Genomic DNA, 23,266 nt, shown 5'->3' with positions numbered 1-23,266 from the left:
AGAAGATCAAATTTGTTCAATATTTCGAGACACAGATCAGGTATTTCTCGGAAATTAAATTTGCTTAGCTTCTCTGATCACTTTATTTCAACTCAGTATACTGTAAAAAAAACAAAGTGATGATGGTCATCTCTCTTTTACTTTCCGTTTGCCTTCTTAACTAAATGATCCTTTTTGAGCATATCATTATTAGGTATCACCTTCAAATTAATACCCTTATACCTAATACATAGGTTCAAAATTACAATCTAAAGGAATAAACCCATAAGCACCTAATAAATGGGTCAAATATTTGAAGTGGGAAGGAAAACTCCAACAAGACGATTCAATTATAGATATAATAAATAAGGACCATCCTTAACCCAGTGCAACCTCAAGATCCTTGTAACTGGGTTTGTAACTTCCAAGAGAATTCTTTAACTAAATCTACCACATTATAAATACCCGAAAATACAGTAACACAATACATGTTTGTTTTTTTTTCATTTAAAATATATATGACACCAACATGTATTAGTTTAGATGAACATCTGAAAACGAATATTAACTAAGAAAAGCAAGGAATCAACATAATAGATCTGGCTCCATGAGTTCAATCAGCACAAAGAGAGCATAGCCATCACAATATATCCTTAATCCTGCAGAACCTTAACAGATCTTGAAACCAAGTTGTTAACATACAAGTACAACAAAAATTTGGTACACCCAGTAACTCAAATTGGAACCCACTGTTTAAAATAATTAGATTCTGTCTGTCTTATATTTTATTTCTTAAAGGTGAGTAACCTATTTTGTATGACCGTAAAAACAGACTTACAGAGAATATAAGTTTGTTTCCACTCCTATCTTTTAAAAGTCGGAACAAGAATCAGCCGAAAATTACAAACTTCACAAATACAACAACTGTCAGCATATTTGACTTATTTTTCACACATTTTCGGTGAACTCTTTAACAAGCATTACAGATATATTGGATGAGTCTCACACTCAGTATAGAGTGAATATCTAGTATTAGCTAGCACACAATAAACATAATGTAATAGATTTCTTTATATACATAGATACAGACAAGATTGAAACACTAAATATAAGGATTTGCTTAAAATAAACATTATAGACTCTCCAGCATTAATTTCATCATTAATGAACTAAGTAAAGTGTTTGAAGTTCAATAACATTTTGGTTTCATCCATTTTCTCCATCCACTGATAGAATAACGAGTATTTTAACTCAATAATTCAATTGAGATACGTCATTCCTCCCTGCCAATTTTGATTGGCAGAGACAAGAATGACCATTTTTTAATTCCACCAATGATGAGCTGTGGGTGAAACGCGCACATCGGGACTCTCGGCAATCCTGATAGATAGCTAAATCTAAGAATGTATTAATAGACAGGAATGTTTTGGTTCATACAACCAGGATCCCGAGCTTTGGATACATTTGATACATCTACTTAACTAGTATCTATCTGTGCAATACATTTTATTTAACCAGTATCCATCTGTGCGTTTGTAATTTACAAGTGTGATATACAGGGTCTAAAGGTGTTTCTTTGGGGATTAAGGGAGATAGTGCATGAATGACTAATACTATCAGATTATGATCAGTCTTGCATCAAGATCCCGAGCCACTATACTTTATCTTCATTGAAGACCAATAGCCGTTTAGGCGATAGTCACTTAGGAATTGACTGTGATATATCAGAAGCCTTTTAGAGCACAAAGTAGCCTTAACGGCTTCCAATAGCCAGATTTCTACTTATTGTACTCATTGGCACTATAGGGGATTATAAAGATTCGATTCCAGGCCAGGCTACCAATTAGAACCTAATAGGCAACCTTGAAGACAAAGCAACAGCATTTATTATATGTGGACACACCATCGATCTTCAGAGTGATACACAACTACAATAATATCGATCAAGTAGTCTAAAAATTATTACTCCATCTCTTCCCTGTAGATCCCCTTATTCCCACTAAATTCTCTTTACATGGCAACGAATGTATATGTCTCGTTGATCAAAAAATCAACAAATAACAAATAGACCCGCGCAAAGGAGCACAGATGTAATTGTATAAGCAAACAACCTAGGCACTATTCTGTATCAAACAGGGAGACCTGTTCCTTACAAACGCATTACTTTAATTTTGGCTATATTTTGCTTTATACCCAACAATCTAGACACAATTCTGTATAATTGCAAATAAGGAGACCCTACCGCACGAATACAGATTTAATTGCATATAAGTATAATTATGACACTACTACCTAGGAAATATTATTAATGGTACACTGAAACAAAACATCCCCTAACAATCTAGACATTATTTTGTACCATTGTAAATAAGGAGACCTTACCGCACAAATATAGATTCAATTGTCTATGAATATAATTGTGATACTGTTACCAAATAAACAAATTGAATATGAGTATAATTGTGATACTATACCTAGGAAACATTATTAATAGTATACTGATAATTTGTATATAGACTTGTATATAAATTTATTTTTTAACCGCACCTTGCGCACTAAATACCACTTATATTTTCTCTTCATTTTTTTTTTATTGCTAATAAGAGCTGTTTTATCTTTATTGGGACACTCAACTCTTTCCTATGAATTAAAATTATTTTCAGTCATCTGGGTTACCCCCAGAAAGAGTGATCCCTAAGCTTCCACTTTGTTCAAAATCGGATAGTTTAAAACTTGCTTCATTTAATAAACTATTTATTTTTTTATAATGCTATACTTTATTTGGAGCATACACGCACATATAAAAAAAATGGGTTGCTTAAACTGACACTGGCTTATATAGCATCCATTTTATATTGTGCAGATAGTTCAGTTTAATTTTAGACTTTTGTTTCACTTTTTACATTATTTTATTAATTTATTTAGTCTGAATGCTAACACAGTGATTCTAAAGGAGAATCATGTTCTAGGAATTACTGTGTTGCCGTGGGAATACCAGACCCTAATTTTAAAGCAACACACAACATCATACTGCTGTAGTAGTTATGGTGCCAGGAATGCGGTGTAAGTCTGGTTTTATTTTATTGGGGGGTACAGGGGAATGACTTGAGTCTTGGGGAAACCCAGTCACTTGGGAGGGTAAGTATTTTTACACTTAGACCCCACCTGTCCCCAATGGGTCAGAGCTAAGGAGGAAGCAATAGGTGCCCCCCTTTTGTCACAGTAGATTTTCTCCTATCACTACTGTGACTCCTACTGCCTTCACTTACTTAGTGACTTATGTATTTATATTCTTTCCATAAACACTCTTCTCTTGCATTTACAGACAAGCCTAGAAGCTGACCTTAATATTATGAAAGTGATTGAGGTGATGTAGTTACAGTTAAATTAACATTATCCATTAACATTGTTTAACGTTTCTATAATGTGTGCAATATGTTTTCTTTATCTGACTTTTTTGCAAGTCCATTAGAGCTAGAATTATCAAACAAATGATATCCTTGCCTGACTGCTGACTTTGTATTTGCTGTTGACATTTTCTGAAGGAATGGGAATCATTACACTTTCCTCTGCTGCCGAGAAGCTGGAGCCAAAACCTACAGAATAACATTATGGGAAACACATGTTATCAATCTTGCCATAAGAAACAGCATTTGTGATTAAAAGAAAAGTCTAAATAATTTAACCCTCATTTTATTACTATAGAATCATGGATTTTAGATATGGTGAGCAGTTTTAACGACAGTCATATATTGTTTCTGATAAAGACATCTTTACATTTAGTTATTTGTCTACGCTACATATGGCAACCAGGCTGTGCGTATCTTTAGCCAATCACATGGCAGCTTTCAGCCGATTGTATTTAAATATAAAACAGAAAGTGGGTCAGTAAAAGACATTAGTATAGGAGAAGTTTAAAATTTAGAGGTGGCACAGGTCTCCATTGCCTCCACGTGGGGGATGAAAATTACATAAATGGGGTGGACAATTTACTATCCACCCCCTTGCCTGCATCAATGGCCAGTAGTTTCGCTTTATTATATAACTAGCTCCTACTGCCTATGGGTAGGGGATCAAAGGACACTATCTTGCTTCCTTTAATGAATCAGAAGCCCCCACTGTTGGACCTGGGGTGCACAATGAATAAATCATAGCTTGCATGGGTGGGACCTCAGGATGAATTTAGTTTGTCCCCTACATTATTTGGCCACGGAGGAGAAAGGGGGGCAAGGTGGGTGGAACTTTTCTACTCCCATTATTTAATTTCCCTTTCCCACCCGATGCCTATGGTCAGGGGCGTGGGGGGGAGGGGGTTCTATGCCAGGTTCCCATCATATTTTATGAGTAGCTGCTTAGCCATATCTGTCAAGCTGCTAAATAAATATTACAGTAAACAGCACTGTATTTTTAATGATTAACGACATACCCTCACCTGCTAAGGTAGTAAATCTCCCTTATACTAATATAGAAGTTATATTGACCCTCATAGGCTTTTTTTTTCTTTTTTCTTTTTAATGACTAACAGAGTTAGACGATAATAAAGGCCAATAAATGTGCTTCTGATGCACGTTTGTTAGAGGCTCTATTTCAAGCTGCTGACCCATTTATCGGGTTCAACTGATTGAACTTCATCTGGCATTAACTCCATCCGAAATTCATAGAAACATAAACTTTTATTACATTTAATGAAACTTAATGTTTTTTTTTTTTATTATTATTATTATATCCTCTTTTTTTTTTTTTTTTTTTTAGAAAATTTTATTTTTCTATCTGGCTGAGCAGCCATGTTGGCCATCTTATTGTTATCTGACCAACTGTTCAACCTAACTTGCCTGCTGCTACATGTTTACATTGTGCACTGAGCAATGCAGTAACATGCACTTTAGGTTGACCAGCAGTTGATCAGATGACAACAGAATGTAACCTAACATGGAACATGTGAGATTTTCTCAAACAAATCAATATGCATCATTTCAGAAATGCCATTGGGTTTTAATTAAATGTAATACACTTTTAAAAACAAGAAATTAAAATGTAATGACAATTATCCTTTAAGGCCTGGGAAGAAGGTAACATTTCACTGACTATAATCCACTGTCCATCAACCAAAGTGTCACCTGCTTTTTGGATGGGGGGTTAAAGTCGCATTTATCACTACAGAAAAAAAGGTGTAACTGCTCCTTTAATAGAAACATTATTTTATTTATATACTTAATACACTTAGACAGAGTTTATAATTACTTATGCAGAATACAATTCTAGACAGAAGTCTGTAGAGTGATATGTGTTGACAATATGGCTTTGTAAACTCAGAAACAGATTATAAAAGATGAATAACACTAGGGGAGCTGAGACACATGGTGGGAATGTGTAACTAATTTAACACTTGCTGTATGGAAACAGAATGGTTTATCTACTAGGGAATAAACTTTGTCTGATAAATTCATAATGCAAGTTTGCGTTTACATGCTGCCCAGCTAACAACCAGAAGAGAATTCATCATTCAGTATTAGAGAGTCCTAAGAAATAATGTTGTGATCCATAAAGTGTACCAATTTACTGCTACTGCTACTGTTGTGTAACGATATTGCCGCAATTTGTGTTGTTTTTTTTTATTTATTTTATATATAAGTGATAAAGAATAATAATAATGGTTTAGCACTAAACTCTAGGACTGTTGGAAAATAGGTAACAGTAATATTAATTGAAATACATCTTCCTTTGTACATCTTCTTTTGAGCCATTAATTAATAATATTTTTTGCAGTATGTACACTAAGGAGAATAAAAGAAAAGTTAAATTTCTCCAACATGTATAGCAATTTAGAGTTGCTGAAATATTATGTTATCAAATTTCTTTGTTTTCAACTTATTGATGACACACATTGATAACCACCATAACCACATTATGCTGCAAAGTGCCTGTACCCAAATCATTCTAACGTTATTCTATTTATTACAGCTCAAAAAATAAACTAAACAAAATACACACACATATATAACCATGTAAGGTATTTGTGTGTGTTTGCTATAAATTAAGTCATCTGCAATTAAACATTTGAAAGGACAGAGTAGATGACTTACTTGAACAGTCTGTTATTGACTTTGCTCCATGTATGGTGGTGGTTCCATGAAATGGACAGGACAGACAGAAAGATTTCCCAGATTCAGGCTGATAGTAGTCTCTAGGGCATGGATAACATGGCACTAATCCAGTGCGGGAGAATTCACCAGCATGGCATGGCACTAACAAAGATGGGAAGAATAAATAAAAGATGGACGGATACAATAAATAAGCCATCAAAATAATCTTAGATACGACAAGCTAGTAAATATTAGGGAGCTCAATGGGTAATAATACACAATAAATTGACTAGATGTAATTTAATAAAATCCTAATGTGTGGACAAAATCAGACCATAGTAAAAGGACAAAAACATAAATAAAAGCCATGTAAACAATTTTGTGTATTTTGTAAATTTTCAAATGTTCTTTAGTAATAAAAGACCCAAGAGATGTAAGACATATATTTAAGAAGCTTTAAAGTGTTAGGAATACAAACATGGTCTCATAGATAAGCATTTGAGACTAATCCACATGTGTGGCGAATGCCGTGTACACATCTAAATGCTGATCATAGGAAAGTGTTGAATTCAAGGCTTTCCTATGAGCTTACGCATCATGTGAACACGTAATTCCTAAATCAGTGCAGCAGAAGAATTTCTTCTGGCAATCTGGAAGACAGCCACTAGATGTTTGTTTAATGTAAAGATTTCATTGTTTTACATGATTGTATTATATTGTAAGGTTAAAACTAAAAAAAAACACTGCTTCCAGACCACTTCAATGAAATGAAGTGTGACTTTCTGGGTGACTTTAGTTAATAGAACACCTATATCATTTTTATAAGTCTATATGATATGTATATATGTCAATATTTTCATTATGTTGTAACAAACCTCCACATTCTGAGATGTTCACAGATCCTTGTTTAACTGTTGACATTCCTTTGGGACAGTTGGTACAGAATTTAGAGCCAAAGACTTGTTGATAAGTGCCACGGGGACATGACTCACAGGTTTCAAGACCATTTGATGAATATGTTCCTGGCTTGCATTGAGCTAAAACCAAAAATAATAGAATAAAAATTCATCTGATTCAAAACCAAACTCAAGATAAACAATAATACAGGCAATATCATCACCCACGCCATCTAATAAATAAAACTAAGAAAAAATGCATCTTGAGAAAAATTGTTTATTCTTAAAGGACCACTATAGTGCCAGGAAAACATACTAGTTTTCCTGGCACTATAGTGCCCTGAGGGTGCCCCCACCCTCAGGGTCCCACTCCCGCCGGGCTGGATGGAGAGGAAGGGGTTAAACTTACCTCTTTCTCGAGCGCCAGCGGGGGACTCTCCTCCTCCTCTCCGCCTCCTCTCTTCCTCCTCTCCTCCTCTTCGGCTGAATGTGCATGCGCGGCAAAAGCATTCAGCCAGTCTCACAGGAAAGCATTCATAATGCTTTCCTATAGATGCTGGCGTCTTCTCACTGTGAAAATCACAGTGAGAAGCGCAGAAGCGCCTCTAGCGGCTGTCAATGAGACAGCCACTAGAGGCTGGATTAACCCTATTATAAACATAGCAGTTTCTCTGAGCTGGACCTAGCTGGACCTGGCACCCAGACCACTTAATTAAGCTGGAGTGGTCTGGGTGCCTATAGTGGTCCTTTAAGGAATAACTAAGGAATTACAAGTTAATAAATATGTCTTTCTGTTTCGTCAGATTGAAAATACAAGTGAAGTCCTTTTATTAGTAGTGATGTCGTGAACACAAAATTTTTGGTTCGCGAACGGCGGACTCGAACTTCCGCAAACGTTCGCGAACCGGGCGAACCGCCATTGACTTCAATGGGCAGGCAAATTTTAAAACCCACAGGGACTCTTTCTGGCCACAATAGTGATGACTTATCTGAGTCTTTATAGCCCTTCTACCTATCCAGCATTTCTGGAAACTAGCTAAGAGAAAGGGGGGCTGTGTGTCTGTGATACATTTAACTTTATATCACCTTATTGACACTTTATCACTCCGGTCTCCATACTCTCTGCCTATACCCATCTATTTAGAGGGAATTTCCTTACCCCTGCCAATATTATATAATAGGTAATAGTATTACCATTATTACACAATTAGGTCTCTGAGGACAGGTGTCAATCCATATCTGCCAAGTGACCCTATGTAGGGGGAAAAGTCCCTATTCTGCTCTGTTTCAGTGTGCATCAGGGTCTCTGAGGACAGGTGCCAATCCATATCTGCCAAGTGACCCTATGTAGGGGGGACAGTCCCTATTCTGCTCTGTGTTAGTGTGTATCAGGGATCCTTAGGATAGGTGTCAATCCATATCTGCCAAGTGACCCTATGTAGGGAGAACAGTCCCTATTCTGCTCTGTGTCAGTGTGTATCAGGGATCCTTAGGATATGTGTCAATCCATATCTGCCAAGTGACCCTATGTAGGGGGAACAGTCCCTATTCTGCTCTGTGTCGGTGTCTGGGGGGAGTATCTGCAGTAATACAGTGTGTCTGGAGGGAGTATCTGCAGTAACACAGGGTGTCTGGAGGGAGTATCTGCAGTAACACAGGGTGTCTGGAGGGAGTATCTGCAGTAACACAGAGTGTCTGGAGGGAGTATCTGCAGTAACACAGGGTGTCTGGGGGGAGTATCTGCAGTAACACAGGGTGTCTGGAGGGAGTATCTGCAGTAACACAGAGTGTCTGGAGGGAGTATCTGCGGTAATACAGAGTGTCTGGAGGGAGTATCTGCATTAATACAGAGTGTCTGGAGGGAGTATCTGCAGTAACACAGAGTGTCTGGAGGGAGTATCTGCAGTAACACAGGGTGTCTGGAGGGAGTATCTGCAGTAACACAGAGTGTCTGGAGGGAGTATCTGCAGTAACACAAGGTGTCTGGAGGGAGTATCTGCAGTAACACAGAGTGTCTGCAGGGAGTATCTGCAGTAACACAGAGTTTCTGGAGGGAGTATCTGCAGTAACACAGAGTGTCTGCAGGGAGTATCTGCAGTAACACAGAGTGTCTGAAGGGAGTATCTGCAGTAACACAGAGTGTCTGGGGGAGTATCTGCAGTAATACAGAGTGTCTGGGGGGAGTATCTGCTTGTAACATTTATATGCACTGAAAAAAAAGTGTAAAAAATAATAAATTAAAAAAAATAAATAAAATGGTTGCAGCTTCCGAATGAATCTAAAATGGATGCTGTCCAGTAGGTGGGAGGGTCTGCTAGGGAGGGTGTGCTGCTGATTGGCTGGAATGTGTCTGCTGACTGTGAGGTACAGGGTCAAAGTTTACTCAATGATAAAGAATAGGGGGCGGACCGAACATCGCATGTGTTCGCCCGCGGCGGTGAACGCGAACATGCTATGTTCGCCAGGAACTATTCGCCAGCGAACCGTTCGGGACATCACTATTTGTCCATTTTGTCCAATACAGTTAAATCATATAAAGGTGATACTCGAAAAATTAGAATATGCAAAAGTTCATTTATTTCAGTAATGCAACGTAAAAGGGGAAACTAATATATGAGATAGATGCATTACATGCAAAGCAAGATAGTTCAAGCTGTGATTTGTCATAAGTGTGATGATTATGACTTACAGCTCATGAAAACCTCAAATCCACAATCTCAGTAAATTAGAATATTACATGCAATCATTAATACAAGGAGGGTACATAGAACAATATCGGACCTCTGAAAAGTATAAGCATCATATGAACTCAGTACTTGGTTTGGGCCCCTTTTGCAGCAATTACTGCCACAATGCCGCGTGGCATGGAAGCTATCAGCCTGTGGCACTGCTGAGGTGTTATGGAAGATCAGGATGCTTCAATTGCGACCTTCAGCTCTTCTGTATTTTTCGGTCTCATGTCTCTCATCTTTCTCTTGGTAATGCCCCATAGATTCTCTATGGGGTTCAGGTCAGGCGAGTTTGCTGGCCAATCAAGAACAGTAATCCCACGGTCATTGAACCAGGCTTTGGTACTTTTGACAGTGTGGGCAGGTGCCAAGTCCTGCTGTAAAATGAAGTCAGCATCCCCATAAAGCTCATCTGCAGAAGGAAGCATGAAGTGCTCCAAAATCTCCTGGTAGACGGCTGCGTTGACCCTGGACTTAATGAAGCACAGTAGACCAAGAGCAGCAGATGGAATGGCTCCCCAAATCAACACAGACTGTGGAAACCTCACACTGGACTTCAAGCATCTTGCTGTGTGTGCCTCTCCATTCTTCCTCCAGACTTTGGGTCCTTGGTTTCCAAATGAGATGCAAAAGTTGCTCTCATCAGAAAAGAGGACTTTGGACTACTGAGCAACAGACTAGGTCTGTTTTTCTTTAACCCAGGTAAGACGCTTCTGACGTTTGTTGTTCAGGAGCGGCTTGAAAAGAGGAATACGACATCTAAAGGATCCGTCTGTGTGTGGTGGCTCTTGGTGCACTGACTCCAGCCTCAGTCCACTCTTGTGAAAGTCCTCAGCACATTTGAATGGCCTTTTTCTGACAATCCTCTCCTGGCTGCGGTCATCCCTGTTGCTTGTGCACCTAACTTTCTATTAATGTGCTTTGATACAGCACTTTGGGGACATCCATCATTCATCGCAATTACTTTTTGAGGCTTTCCCTCCTTATAGAGCGTGTCAATGAGGATTTTCTGCACAACTGGCAGGTCAGCAGTCTACTGAACCAGACTGAGAAACCATTTAAAGGCTCAGAAACCCTTTGCAAGTATTATGGCTTACTTATCTGATTAGAGTGGGACACTGTGAGCCTAGAATATTGCACCTTTTAACAATATTCTAATTTACTGAGACTGTGGATTTGGGGTTTTCATGAGCTGTAAGCCATAATCATTGCACTTATTACAAATCACGGATTGAACGATCTTGCTTTGCATGTAATGCGTCTATCTCATATATTAGTTTCCCCTTTTACGTTGCATTACTGAAATAAATGAACTTTTGCATGATATTCAAATTTTTTGAGTATCACCTGTATTTCTAAAAAAAAAAGTTATTTAAAACTGCTATAATAAGCTGTATCCATCTCTGTAATGCAAATGTGATGCTCACTGTGAAATTGTAGAGTGTATTCACTCCTCCCCACTTCCTGACTGTAAGAATAACATGGCCCATTGAAACTTCATGTACAGCCACCTAAATGGTGGGTTAAACACTATAGGGTCAGGAATACATGTTTCCGTTCCAGACCCTATAGCGATCCTTTAAGCTTGATTTTAGTGTGGAAGTGGTTCATTTCCCCTCCTTTCCTCCTCATTTTATTTTCCTCTCTTCCTCTTCATTTCTGGCTGAAATTTTTGTTAACTATTAGGGCCTATTGGAAGAATACAGTGATCGGTTGCACAGGTATTTGGTTATGTTTGACCATTTGGATGCACAAGTTAAGTCAATGATCTATGCTTATTTATCACGAAGCACAACTTTGACCTAAGTGGCTGCGTTACAATTAAATACATCACTATATTCTGCTTGAGTCTTCCTGGACTAATCATGCTTTTCATCTTATGACACTCTCTATTCCCATGTGGTTCATTAATTCTGTATAGTATTCAAGGTCACTATAAATTATCAATACTGCATAATTTGAAAATGAGGGTTTTGTGTGTATAAATAATAATATTTGCTAAATCTTATTTAACATAGTAAGAAAATCACTTTAAGAAAACATCTACACATTTAATTGCATTATTGCTAGCTTGACTAATTAAACATAACAATCTGTTAGTTAACACCAGGCTACTCTATCATGTGTTGGCACTCAGCATACGTCTATGACTTATCCTTGCTTGCAGAGATAACAAAAATTCAGTTGCCCTTGATGTCATGGTTTTTCCAGGTCATTTGCTGTGAATTAATTTAATATGTTGAAGTTTTATGCTTCTTTTTTAAACTACATTTCTCAATTGTGTTTTACTAGCCTTTAGCACTTCTTCTGCTTCATTCTATACCTTTACAGACAGTAGCCATCCAGACGCCATATTTAGCAATAGAGTTATTGAACTCATAACATGTAGAACTTGGAGCACTAGGTGTCACGATTCCGGGAACCAAACACGCTAACACACACACAGAAAAGGTGCAGTACCGGACCTTAGAGATGCCGGGCTAAGCACACAAAGAATAGTCAGGAGACAAGCCGAGTAAGGGGAACCAGAAGACAGAATAACGAGAAACAAGCCGAGGTCAAAGGATAGGAGAAAGTCACAAAGTCAGAGAAACAAGCCAGAGAGTACGTAACCAGAAACACAAGTTCAGTAGCAATACTAGCAAGCAAGACCACAACAGGGCAGAGAGGAACAGGAAAGGTAAGTATTTAAATCCATAGGTTAATTCTGATTGGATAATTTCCAATCAGAATTAACAATCACACGTGCGAGATATCTAGACCTCCCACTGTGATTGAGGCACTGTCCCTTTAACGCCGGGTCAGGTGGCTGACCCCGGCGTTTATTAAAATGAGCGGTCTCTCAGCGTGCAGCGTCATGCATGCTGCCGCTGGGGGACGTGGAGGAAGACGCGGGCGGCATCCGTGGCTGGGAGGATGCCGCCCGCCGAGCGCACAGCAGGAAGGGGACCGCGGACGGCTGGAGGGTGAGTGCCGCGAGCGGACTGCAGCCTCCCCTCGCAGCCGCCCGTGGGATCCTGACACTAGGCACTGTTAATACTTTTGTTAGTATTGGAGTTCATTCCCCCTTATTTTCAAAGTTGTTACACAATTTTAGGTCCTTATTTTCCAATAAATAAAGATTTTAAAAATAAAAAAGTGGTGTTGCCTATGCTTCATGGTGGGTTTTCTGATAGCTCTTCACTCAACTCCTGTAATAATTTCATAAATTGATTATCCGGCACATCTGAGACTTCCCTGTATTTGGAGCCAGATGACGTCCCTTGGACTTTAATCTGAAGTTTCTGCTACTGCATACCCCGAAGGCTCGAATGGGGTCTATCAGAATCGCCAGATGGGAGAGGTGTCCACTCTCCCAGAACATGCAGCAGAGCACTCTCACTGGTTTTAACTCGCTGACGTGTTTCCCCCCACTTTGGATCAGCATGGGTCATCCTAGACCCCACTGAATTGCCCTAAATACCTACGGTGAGGCCTACACAAAGCTGCAAATTCATCTACGAATGCAATGGTGTAATTCAAGATGGCGGACGCACCTACTTCATATAAGAGTAACACAATGCAGCCCGAAAGGGAACCTCATCTCTCATTGCAGCAATCAATAAGATGGCTAGAAGAGAATTCTAACATGCTCATGGGTGCATATGGTGAATCACACAGCGACAATGCCCCATCAAACTCAGGAAGGAGATCGGAGGAGCGGGAGCTGGGTTGTAATTGGGCTTTCTTCACTCAAACACGTTTTGCTTATAAGAGCCCGCCTGCGCCGAGGGCCACTAGGGGCCTTGCTCCGATGCATCATCCACATAAACGGACTATCTGCATCCACCACTGGCGACAGACCATCAAGGTCTTCTGTTGTTCCCATAATGGGAAGGTGAAGATCTTGCACTCCCAGAGCATGATTTGATGATGCACACAGGCCTGGGGCTGGTCTTGCTTCAACCATGCTATGACACCGCATATCACTGACTGCCTCCCAAAGCTGGGCATTGGTTAATCCTAAACTTGTTCATCTGTGCAGCCCTACCATGAACAATCGGACTGCTTTGCCTGGATGCCATCTCTCCCTCCTCAGGCATTTGTAGCCTGTAGTGTTACCGTGTTCATTTTCTTTTTTTTTCATTAATATTATTATCATTATGTTTGAGGTTTAATCTTAATTCTGGATCAAGTACAAGTGATATATTTAGCATGACATTACAGCATGTATTAATAAACAAACATTCACTTGCAATGTTTCCTATGTTAGCCCAGCATGTGATAGCGTTAAATATATTGCATTCTGGAATCCTTACATGACACAATGCAGCCTATATGTCGTAAACTATTAGCTTCTAGTTCAGCTGAGTCCCTGTGCTCTTTGCTTTTTTGTATACAGACGATCATCCACTCTTATCGTTGCCTAGACTGTAGTCTGCCTAAACATTATTGTCATTGTTATTGCATTAGTCTCTGTCTCAGCCGGTCACATTCATTCTTAATCCTGTGTTAATAAGCAGCTAACTCATGTTCATTCATTTTCATGTTACTCTATGAAAACAAAACAAGATGAGGTATGATTTCCTTGACAGCTTAATCACTTGTGCAATGTTGTTGTCTATTGTCGACTGTCAATGCATGTTACTTTTTCATTTGTTTGATTTCTCAATACCTCAATAAAAGAGATCGACAAGACATTGACAAAAAAAGCATATAAAGTATTTTATGTATAACACCAAGCGAAATTATTCAGAAGCTGTATAGTAAAGCATGACAATGAAAGCAATTATTCCAGTAGAAAAATGGACTCTCAGCCTTGTAAAAAAACAAATATTAACAATCCAACCACAAAATTGGCTCTTGAAATTGCAAGGAACGTTATTAATAGTAAATGAGTACCTACCTTTACATTCTGAAAGCTTTTTTGAGTGGAGATACTCTGTGAAAGTGCCTGAAGGACAGCTCTTGCAGTCCATTTGTCCTTCCTCATTCTGATAGGAGCCAATCCAACAGCTTTCACAGGTGTTGTGCTCCAATGAATAAAATGTTCCCTTTGGGCAGTTCACTAGGGAAATCCAAAGAAAAGGCAAACAGAATAAATACTTTACAGAACACACTTCAAAATGATTGTTCAAGATGTATTCAGAGAGAAACATAAAACGTTTCACTTCCACCCATTAAAGCAAAAAATATTTCCATTAAGCCCTAGAATAGTGTAACTCCCTCGCTATCTGTTATGAGCTAGTTACCGTTAAATAAAAGCTGCCTGCTATTGTAAAGTGTGAAAAGTGATAGATAGTTGATGACAAAGTGTTGAAAGAAAAAGCTTTACCACTGATTTATCTTAATCCTATAATGAGAGCATCAAGAGCTCAGCAATTCACATTGATCAAGGCCAACTAAACGCAGAAACAGTATCTCTCCACTCAATACAAACTAGACACAATAATCTCTAAAAGAAAGGTTTAGCAAACACGCATGACAGTGCCTGCAATTTCCAGGTTAATAAAAAGCCTTAACTTAAAAATAGTAGTTTGCAAATTATCCCTAGAAAGCAAAATTTTTTAGAACATATTACCTGTTTTTTGGTGAATCTCAAGGAAATGCCATCTGACACCAAACAAGAACAGCTCGAGTGAGATAGAAATATCTCCTAAAACCACACTGCATTTCTCATCCACATCAGACTCATATCAACAATAGCTTGAGTTCTCTTACTGGCAGTACCAATACTGAGAAGATGTCATTACATACCACTTTGATCCCGGTACAGACAGAGCTGCACATACACATCGATAAAAGGTTTAGACCCTAAATATCTGCATAAATGTCATGTTCTTCTAATAAATTGGTGTATACTACTGGGCATTGTTTAATCCATTCATACTTTGTAGTATTTTTGTTTTATGGAATCAAACATGGGAGAGAAGACAGCTGGCAACCTGAACAGCCAGCAGCTGCTCACTGTAATTAAACACTAGTCACTGGGCAACTATTTCTTCCCAGGTGGTATTAACCCCTTAAGGACCAAACTTCTGGAATAAAAGGGAATCATGACGTGTCTCGCACGTCATGTGTCCTTAAGGGGTTAAAGACTCCATCCCATCTGGATAAGGCCTGTAAAATACCAGATGGAGCATGGTACATGTCCCCCATGCACCCAACCATGGACATCGGGTGAGTGTTTAAAATTAAATAATGGGAGTGGGCATTCACCATTGGGAGATGGCTTTTAAAAAAATTTGGGGGAAGCTTGCCCATCACCAAAACCTATGGCTGGCAGTTGGGCGCTAATACATAAAAAAATAAGGGGACATTAAAATAAAAATATATATATATATCTATTCGCTAAAGAAAAAAAAATCCCCATAAGCTATTTTTGCCTCAGTTTTTTCTATACGGCTTATATTTGCTTAGTGAATAAACATGCTTGATTGGCTTAAGAGCTGAAATATATTAAATGCATTCTTTGTGTTATTAATAAATGCGTTTTTTTCAGTAAGAGTCAGCGTTACAATTGGGATCCCTAGCTGACAATTAATTAAAAGTAATAAGTCAATTTGGCTGGAAATATGCTTACTTCTCTAGTAAGACGTCAAGTAAATGTGACATTTATAAGCTGCTGAGGAAGGTGAAAAGAAAAATAAAGTAGGTGTTCCTTGGAAATTGCTCTCTCCTTGATGTGTTCTTTGATCCAAAACAGACTGAGATCGACTGCTCTGCAGCACAGGAGAAATGGTCCAAACTTAATATAATTAAAAAATGTAAAAAAAAAAAAAAAAACACATTCTTTCCTGCTCATTGCAATTTATGAGAAATATTTTGAGTTACCCCTAAGATCAGGACCCATAACTCTGTATTCAGTGGAACAAGCTGGCCCCATGCAATTGTGTATAGTTTACTGTTTGCAGTATCAGTTCTGCAATCGAGCCCTTACTGACAATGGAAGAAAGTCATATTAAGGCATTTTGCAGCCATTATTAGGTATTATTTTACAAATGAAGATTTAAGCACGATGCCATGAAGAATACACGGAGAACATTGTTGCCCTATTATGGTGACTCTCAAAAAAGGTTAAGAACCACTGGTGTTGCTTTCACATCCCAATTTCCCAGGTACTAAACACATTTAGTAAATACTAATAAGAGTTCCACTTCTGTAAATATGCTATTTACTTTCCATTTTCTCTTCCTTTTTAGCATCTCTGTTAAGTTCCAGTGTGACATTTTTATAAAAATGTCTGATTAATGTTTACCTTTCAAACTGTCTGCCTTTGCTCTAATAGTGGTACGCAAAAGCTGTTGAGGTTTGAAAGTAACACTACAATTATTTGCAACTGCAAAGAAACACTGCCATCTGCAGGACAAAGAAAATATTCAAGCAACCAATATACATTTAATTCTGGTATTATTATTATATTATTGGTATTTATATAGCACCAACTAATTCCGCAGCGCTTTACAATATTATGAAAATTTACAATAAACGAGACAATTACACAATGACACAGGAACAATAGGTAGATGCGGGCCCTGCTCAAACGAGCTTACAGTCTATTAACAATTTCAAGCTTGCATACAGGGGCACAGTTATTATCAATGAACTAACGATGGTATTATGATAAGATATATGCAATTCTTTACAAATAAAAGTTCTTGCAATGTGACCATAAACTGCAGTTGGTTATTAAACTTAACCAAGCTTTAGAAATTATCACTCATTCTAACTCACAAACTCATTAGAAGCTTATGTTAGTTTGCCCTTGTGGGATGACATCAGAAACAGTTAAATGAATACTAAATGACCAGTGACAATGTGTATGCCTCAAATATAATGAAATTATAACATGTATTGAAGTATTCAGTATTTGTGTTTTTTTTTTTTTTTTTTTTGACAATCTTTATTTTCAAGAATCAAACGTATACATTACATGTAAACAGGGTTAGCTGGAAAGTACCTCTAGCATTATAGACATATATGTAAAACTCCGGTGTGTGGCAGAAGGGTTTACAACATAGCAGAGTTACAGCAAAAATGAGCCCCATACGGAGCCTTTTAAATAAACATAGGAAGCAACTGATAGGCAGGTTGGTTAGTGCATCTGCAGGGAGCCACAGAAGTCTGCTTGTGGTCCAGAGTATGTAATATAAGACAGATGTGGGTAACTGCAAGTCATTGATGCGTACATAGGTTAATCAAGGGTGTGGTGTAGAATACAAAAAGGGTTTGGGGCAAGAATCTGCCAACATTAGGGAGTTTCCGTTCTAGTAGCTGACAACAATAAAACCAGGTATGAATCACATGCGGGGTCACTCGGCTCAGTTGTAGTGTGAGTCGTGAACTCCTCTTACGTGAATGCAAACTGTGACAGTCAGCGAACGGGGTATGGGGTACCAAATGATGGGGTAAAGGTATGCGCCTATGTCCCGATACCAAGTCTGGAGGTAGTTACGGAGCAGTCTGGCGGTTATAGGTAGGGGTCGTCCGTCCCAGCTGTCAAGGAATCTGGGACGGTCAGAGTCTGTCCAGTCGGCGAACCAACTTGAGGGAGGCCGTGCAGGCCAGGATGTGAGGGTTCAACAGTTCTGTGTCCGAGTTCTGGGTGTGAGTGACAGGTGTGAAGGGGAAGGCAAGGTGTGGGCGGTTTATGGTCGGTGTTTTAGTGCAGGTGAGCGGGGGGGGGAGGGGAGGAGAGGGGGGGTGGGGAAGAGGGGGGGGGGGAGGAGGATCCACGGTTCCCAGTCCCATCCATCATGAGGTACCACAGCCATGGCATCCAGGCGCGGTCGCACCTCTCCAGTCTGCCCTGTAGGGCAGCCGTGAGTGATTCCATGTGGTGTATCTCCCCCACTTTGTCTAGCCACCGCTGGAAGGTGGGTGCACCCTTTTGTCTCCACTGGGTGGGGATCAATACTAAGGCTGCGTTCAAGAGGTGTCTAACCAGGGATTTCTTGTAGGCCGCGATAGACATGTCCGTGTGGTGTAATAGCATGGTGAGAGGGTGAAAGGGGAGGGTGATGTCTGTTATAAGACGGACGGCTTCTCTGATTTGCGTCCAAAAAGGCACAATGTCGGGGCAAGCCCACCAAATGTGGAGGAAGGAACCGTCCTTGCTACCGCATCTCCAGCATTCCTTAGGGGATTCCGGGTCTATACGGTGTACAACGTCGGGGGTTCTATACCAGCGCGTGAGTATCTTAAAGCCTGTTTCCTGAAACTTAGAGCTGATGGAGGTTTTGTGTGTAAGTGCAAAAATCTTGTCCCAGTCCCGGTCCGTGAGTGCGGTCCCTGTTTCCTCTTCCCATTTAGCTATATATCTAGGGTGTGTCTGGTGTTCGCTATCAAGCAATGTCGCGTACAGCAATGATATTCCCTTGTCCGGGTGGGTTCGGGCGGTGCACATTGACTCAAACTGTGTGGGGGGTCTGTGTAGGCACATTTTGTTCGAGAAGGCGTTATAGTAGGCCCTTATCTGAGCATAGTGGAAGTAGTCTAGACCCGTGGGGGTCTTGTCTCCCAGGATGGTCGTAAGGGGTAGGAGTCGGTGTCCCTGTAGGAGCTGTCGGAAGCTAAGCCAGTCTGAGTAGGTGAAGGAGCGCAGGTCTGCTGGCGTGAGACCTCCACCCACCTCCGGGTTGTGGGTAATGGGTGTAAGGGGGCTGTCGGTGGTGGTGAGCTGGCGCGTATACCGTAGTGAGCACCATACTCGCAATGTGGCGTCGATCAGAGGGTTGCCCGTTTGTAGCGAAGTTAAAGTGAGAGAGCTGAGCCACAGGCGGGATGGGAGAGCGCCCCCCGCCTGTGCCTGTTCAATGGGGACCCACTGCTTAGCCGTGGGGTGGGCGTGCCAGTCTATCACCCTGAGCAGGTGTGTCGCGTGGTAGTACCCTTGAGGGGAAGGGAGGCCTGCGCCTCCTTTACGTTTGGGGCGTTCTAATAGTGCTCTGCTAATCCTGCTTGCCTTCCCATTCCATACAAACTGCCGTATGGCTGTGTTTAGCGATTGAAAGTATGACTTGGGGATAGTGATGGGGATAGCCTGGAACAGGTACAAGAGGCGCGGGAGTATATTCATTTTTACAACGTTGATTCGTCCGAACCAGGAGACATAAAGATTCCTCCATCGTTGCAGGTCTGACTGTATCACCGCGAGTATGGCGAGGAAGTTCAGTCGAAACAGGGATGATAGGTCGCTGGGCAGCCATACGCCTAGATATTTAAGTTTGGAGTCACACCACGAGAAGCGGAACTGGGATTTTAAGTGAGCGACCCTCTCAGCTGCGAGGGATATCGGTAGGGCTTCCGATTTGCTCATATTGAGTTTCAGATTGGATATGTCGCCAAAGGTCCTGAAGGCACGGAGAAGGTTGGGGAAAGAGATCGTGGGGTTGTCTAAAAAGAATAACATATCGTCTGCGTAGGCCGCAACCTTATGTTCCGATTGGTGGAGTCGGTATCCGCTGATACCCCCATCCCGTCTGACCGCCTCTAGAAAAGGTTCCAGAGTGAGGGCAAACAGGAGGGGGGACAGGGGACACCCTTGTCTAGTTCCGTTCCGGATGGAAAAGGGGGCCGAGAGAGCGCCGTTCACCCGAATGCGGGCCGTAGGGTCTGTATACAGGGAGAGGATCCATGAGCGGATATTGGGGCCAAATTGCATATGGCGAAGGGTGGCTTCGAGGTATAGCCAATCTACCCGGTCGAAGGCCTTCTCCGCATCTGTGGAGACCAGGATTAGGTTCTTCTTCGTCGACCGGGCAGAATGGATCATGTGTAGGGCCCGGATAGTGTTATCGCGCGCCTCACGTCCCGGGATGAATCCCACCTGATCCGGGTGGATAAGGGTAGGGAGAGCTCGGGAAAGTCTCATGGCTATGGCCTTGGCGAAGAGCTTGAGGTCTGCGTTAAGGAGGGAGATCGGTCTGTAGCTCCCGCATTCAGCGGGATCTTTGCCCTCCTTTGGAATGACCGTCACGGTGGCGCGTAAAGTGTCTGTTGGGAACCGACCCTCTTCTAGCAGAGAGTTGAAGCCTAGTACCAGGCGTGGGAGCAGCACGTCCCCGAACCTGCGCAGATACGAGACGGGTAAACCGTCCGGGCCTGGGGCCCTGTGGGTTTTAGATCGCTTAAGCGCAGCGGCTAACTCTTCCACTGTGAGTGGTTGTTCTAGTTCCTCGGCCAGGCCCTCTGGTAGCGTGCGGCCTACGTGTTCCGTGAGGAAGTTCTCTATGTTGCGCAGGTGTTGGGGCGCGTCAGTACGTCGGGTAGTGTTGTCGATGTTGTAGAGCTCTTCATAGAAGAGCCTAAAAGTCTGTAGTATATCAGTCGGTGACCTTTTCATTGTCCCGTCCCGTCCCTTGACCTGGTGTATGTGGTGCTGTCTCTGTCTCTGTGTCAGGGTGCGTGCCAGTGTCCTACCGCATTTGTCTGAAAACTCGTAGAAATGTCTGTTGGATTTGCGAATGGTGAGTAATAAGTTCTGGGATAGGAGGTCTTTAAGCCGTCTTCGCGCGTCTGTGAGGTGGCGGTAGATGTCTTCTGCGTGGTCAGTCTTATGTCGCGTCTCAAGGGAAGCTATTTCGCGTGTCAGGTCTTGTATCTTAGCGGCATGTTCCCTCTTCCGTTGGGTGCATAGACTAATCAAGTGTCCCCGTATGACGCATTTATGTGCCTCCCAGACAGTGAGGGGGGCGACATCCGGCGTGTCGTTTTCGTCAAAATATTGGGTCAATATTTGGGCTACGCGTGCGGTAGTTTCGTTGTCCGTCAGTACGTTCTCGTTAAGTCTCCAGTGGTGTTCATTGGGTTTAAAAAGCGGTGATTTGAGGGTAACCTGGACCGGTGCGTGGTCCGAGTCATGTTGTATGCCAATGGAGGAGTCTATTAGGAAGGGGAGGTATTCCTGCGCGAGGAAGATGTAATCTATTCTACTGTATCTGGCGTGGGCGGCCGAGTAGCAAGTGTAATCCCTGTCCTCTGGGTGCACCACCCTCCAGCAGTCAATTAGGCCTGATTTAGCCAGGGATTGTTTAGCTTGACGTATACAGTGTAGGGGAATGGCGCTGGTACCCATGGACGAGTCCATCCGTGGGTCCAGTGGAATGTTGAGGTCTCCGGCCAGAATCAGCGTGCCTTCTCGGAATTTGTCTAACAGCGTGAGGGTTTTAGTCAAGAACCGGTGCTGTCCCTTGTTAGGGCAGTATACCGTAGCGAAGGTGTACTTATGGTCGGCAATTTCGCCTTTAACAAATATATATCTACCCAGGGGGTCAGCCTGTGAGGCGGTGCATGTAAAAGGGGTGTTATGGGAGAAAATAATGGCAACCCCTGCGCGTTTGGCGTCGGGATGATTGGCATAATAGCCTAGGGGGTATCGTTTATCCCTGATCTGGGGGGCGTCCCCCCCTTTCAGGTGTGTTTCCTGGATGAATGCCACCGAGGTCCTCTGAGCCCAGAGGGAGCGTAGTAAATGTTTCCGCTTTTCGGGGGTGTTAAGGCCTCGGACATTATGCGTCCTGAGGAGTAAAGGTGCAGGCCGATAGCCCGATGCCATGGCTGAGCACAGGCTCAAGCTGCGGGGGGGTCGGACCGTGGGGTTCCGACGGGGGGGTGGTATAAGAAGGGCAGGCTAGGGAGTGGTAGGGGGAGGAGAGGTAAGGGGGGGGATGAGGAGAGAAGGCTGGGAGGGGGGGGCACCTAGTAGGGGGTCAGGGGTTATAGGCAACCGTGGCCCTAGGTCCAGAGAAGAGGACCTTATATACAGGTGGGTCAGTTGCTGGGAGGTCTGGAAGTCGAGTGTGTGAGAACCGTCTGGTGGTACCGGGTGTCACGTTCCCACGGACCACGTCAGGGTGGTTAGATTGTCGTTCACGGGTCGTTCCGGTCAGTGCAGGAGGGGGGAGCAACAGCTGCGGGGATGGCGGTCTGTGTAAGGGCAGGAAAGGTGTCCATGTGGGCCCGTTCGGTGAAGTAGGTCGGCAGTCAGGGCTGCTGGACGGCAGGAGTCGTAGGGAGGCCCGGTCGCGTCAAGTGTGTTTCCCTGTGGGGGGGGAGGGTGCCTGGGGCGGTGGGCGGGGCAGAGAGAAGGCACAGTCCAATGGGGGGTACAGTAGTTTGCAGGGAGCATACCATTCAAACCATATTTCGCTATTATTTACAACAGTTGAATATACAGCAAATAAGACAAGATCAAGCTCCCCGGGTACATTTGGCGTCTCTATCCTAGCCACTGGGCAGAGGAGGGGTCTGCCCTGTCTCTCGGGCATTAAGGGCATCGGCAGTCCGGTAGCGGGTGTAGAGGCTGGTCCGGAACTGCGCGGCGCCCGGTAGAGCGTGGGCGGTGCGTGCGTTAGCTGACATGACACGCCATGTGCCGGATGAGCTATTCAGGCGCGGGCCAAGCTTCCCCTAGGTCTCCCCCCTCCCTCCAACCCCCAACCCAGGAGCGGAGCTGCCGCCCCGGTACCAATCTGGGGAGCATGTCGGGGTCGGGCCGGGCCAGCAACTATTAAGAGGCACGTTTAGCAACTGCATGGGCAATAGGTTTCAGGTTAAACTAAACTACTGGTAGCATACACAATAAATAATAGAACTGTCG

The 23,266-nt window shown here is 42.2% G+C and overlaps 1 protein-coding gene across 1 annotated transcript in view; it reads right to left on the bottom strand.

Annotated features, from left to right (window-relative positions):
- The window catches only part of SVEP1 (sushi, von Willebrand factor type A, EGF and pentraxin domain containing 1), a 334,296-nt gene that overhangs the window by 154,995 nt on the left and 156,035 nt on the right, over positions 1–23,266 (bottom strand). Inside the window, exons 17-20 of the mRNA XM_063455268.1 lie at positions 14,573–14,734; positions 6,938–7,099; positions 6,063–6,224; positions 3,484–3,575 (exon numbers count right to left, since the gene is read on the bottom strand). Coding sequence (XP_063311338.1) covers positions 3,484–3,575; positions 6,063–6,224; positions 6,938–7,099; positions 14,573–14,734 — 578 coding nt within the window. The remainder of the gene's footprint in view (positions 1–3,483; positions 3,576–6,062; positions 6,225–6,937; positions 7,100–14,572; positions 14,735–23,266) is intronic.

This window comes from Pelobates fuscus, chromosome 5, assembly GCF_036172605.1.
Source record: "Pelobates fuscus isolate aPelFus1 chromosome 5, aPelFus1.pri, whole genome shotgun sequence".
NCBI lineage: Eukaryota > Metazoa > Chordata > Amphibia > Anura > Pelobatidae > Pelobates > Pelobates fuscus.
This window is presented reverse-complemented; position numbering and strand designations above follow the sequence as displayed.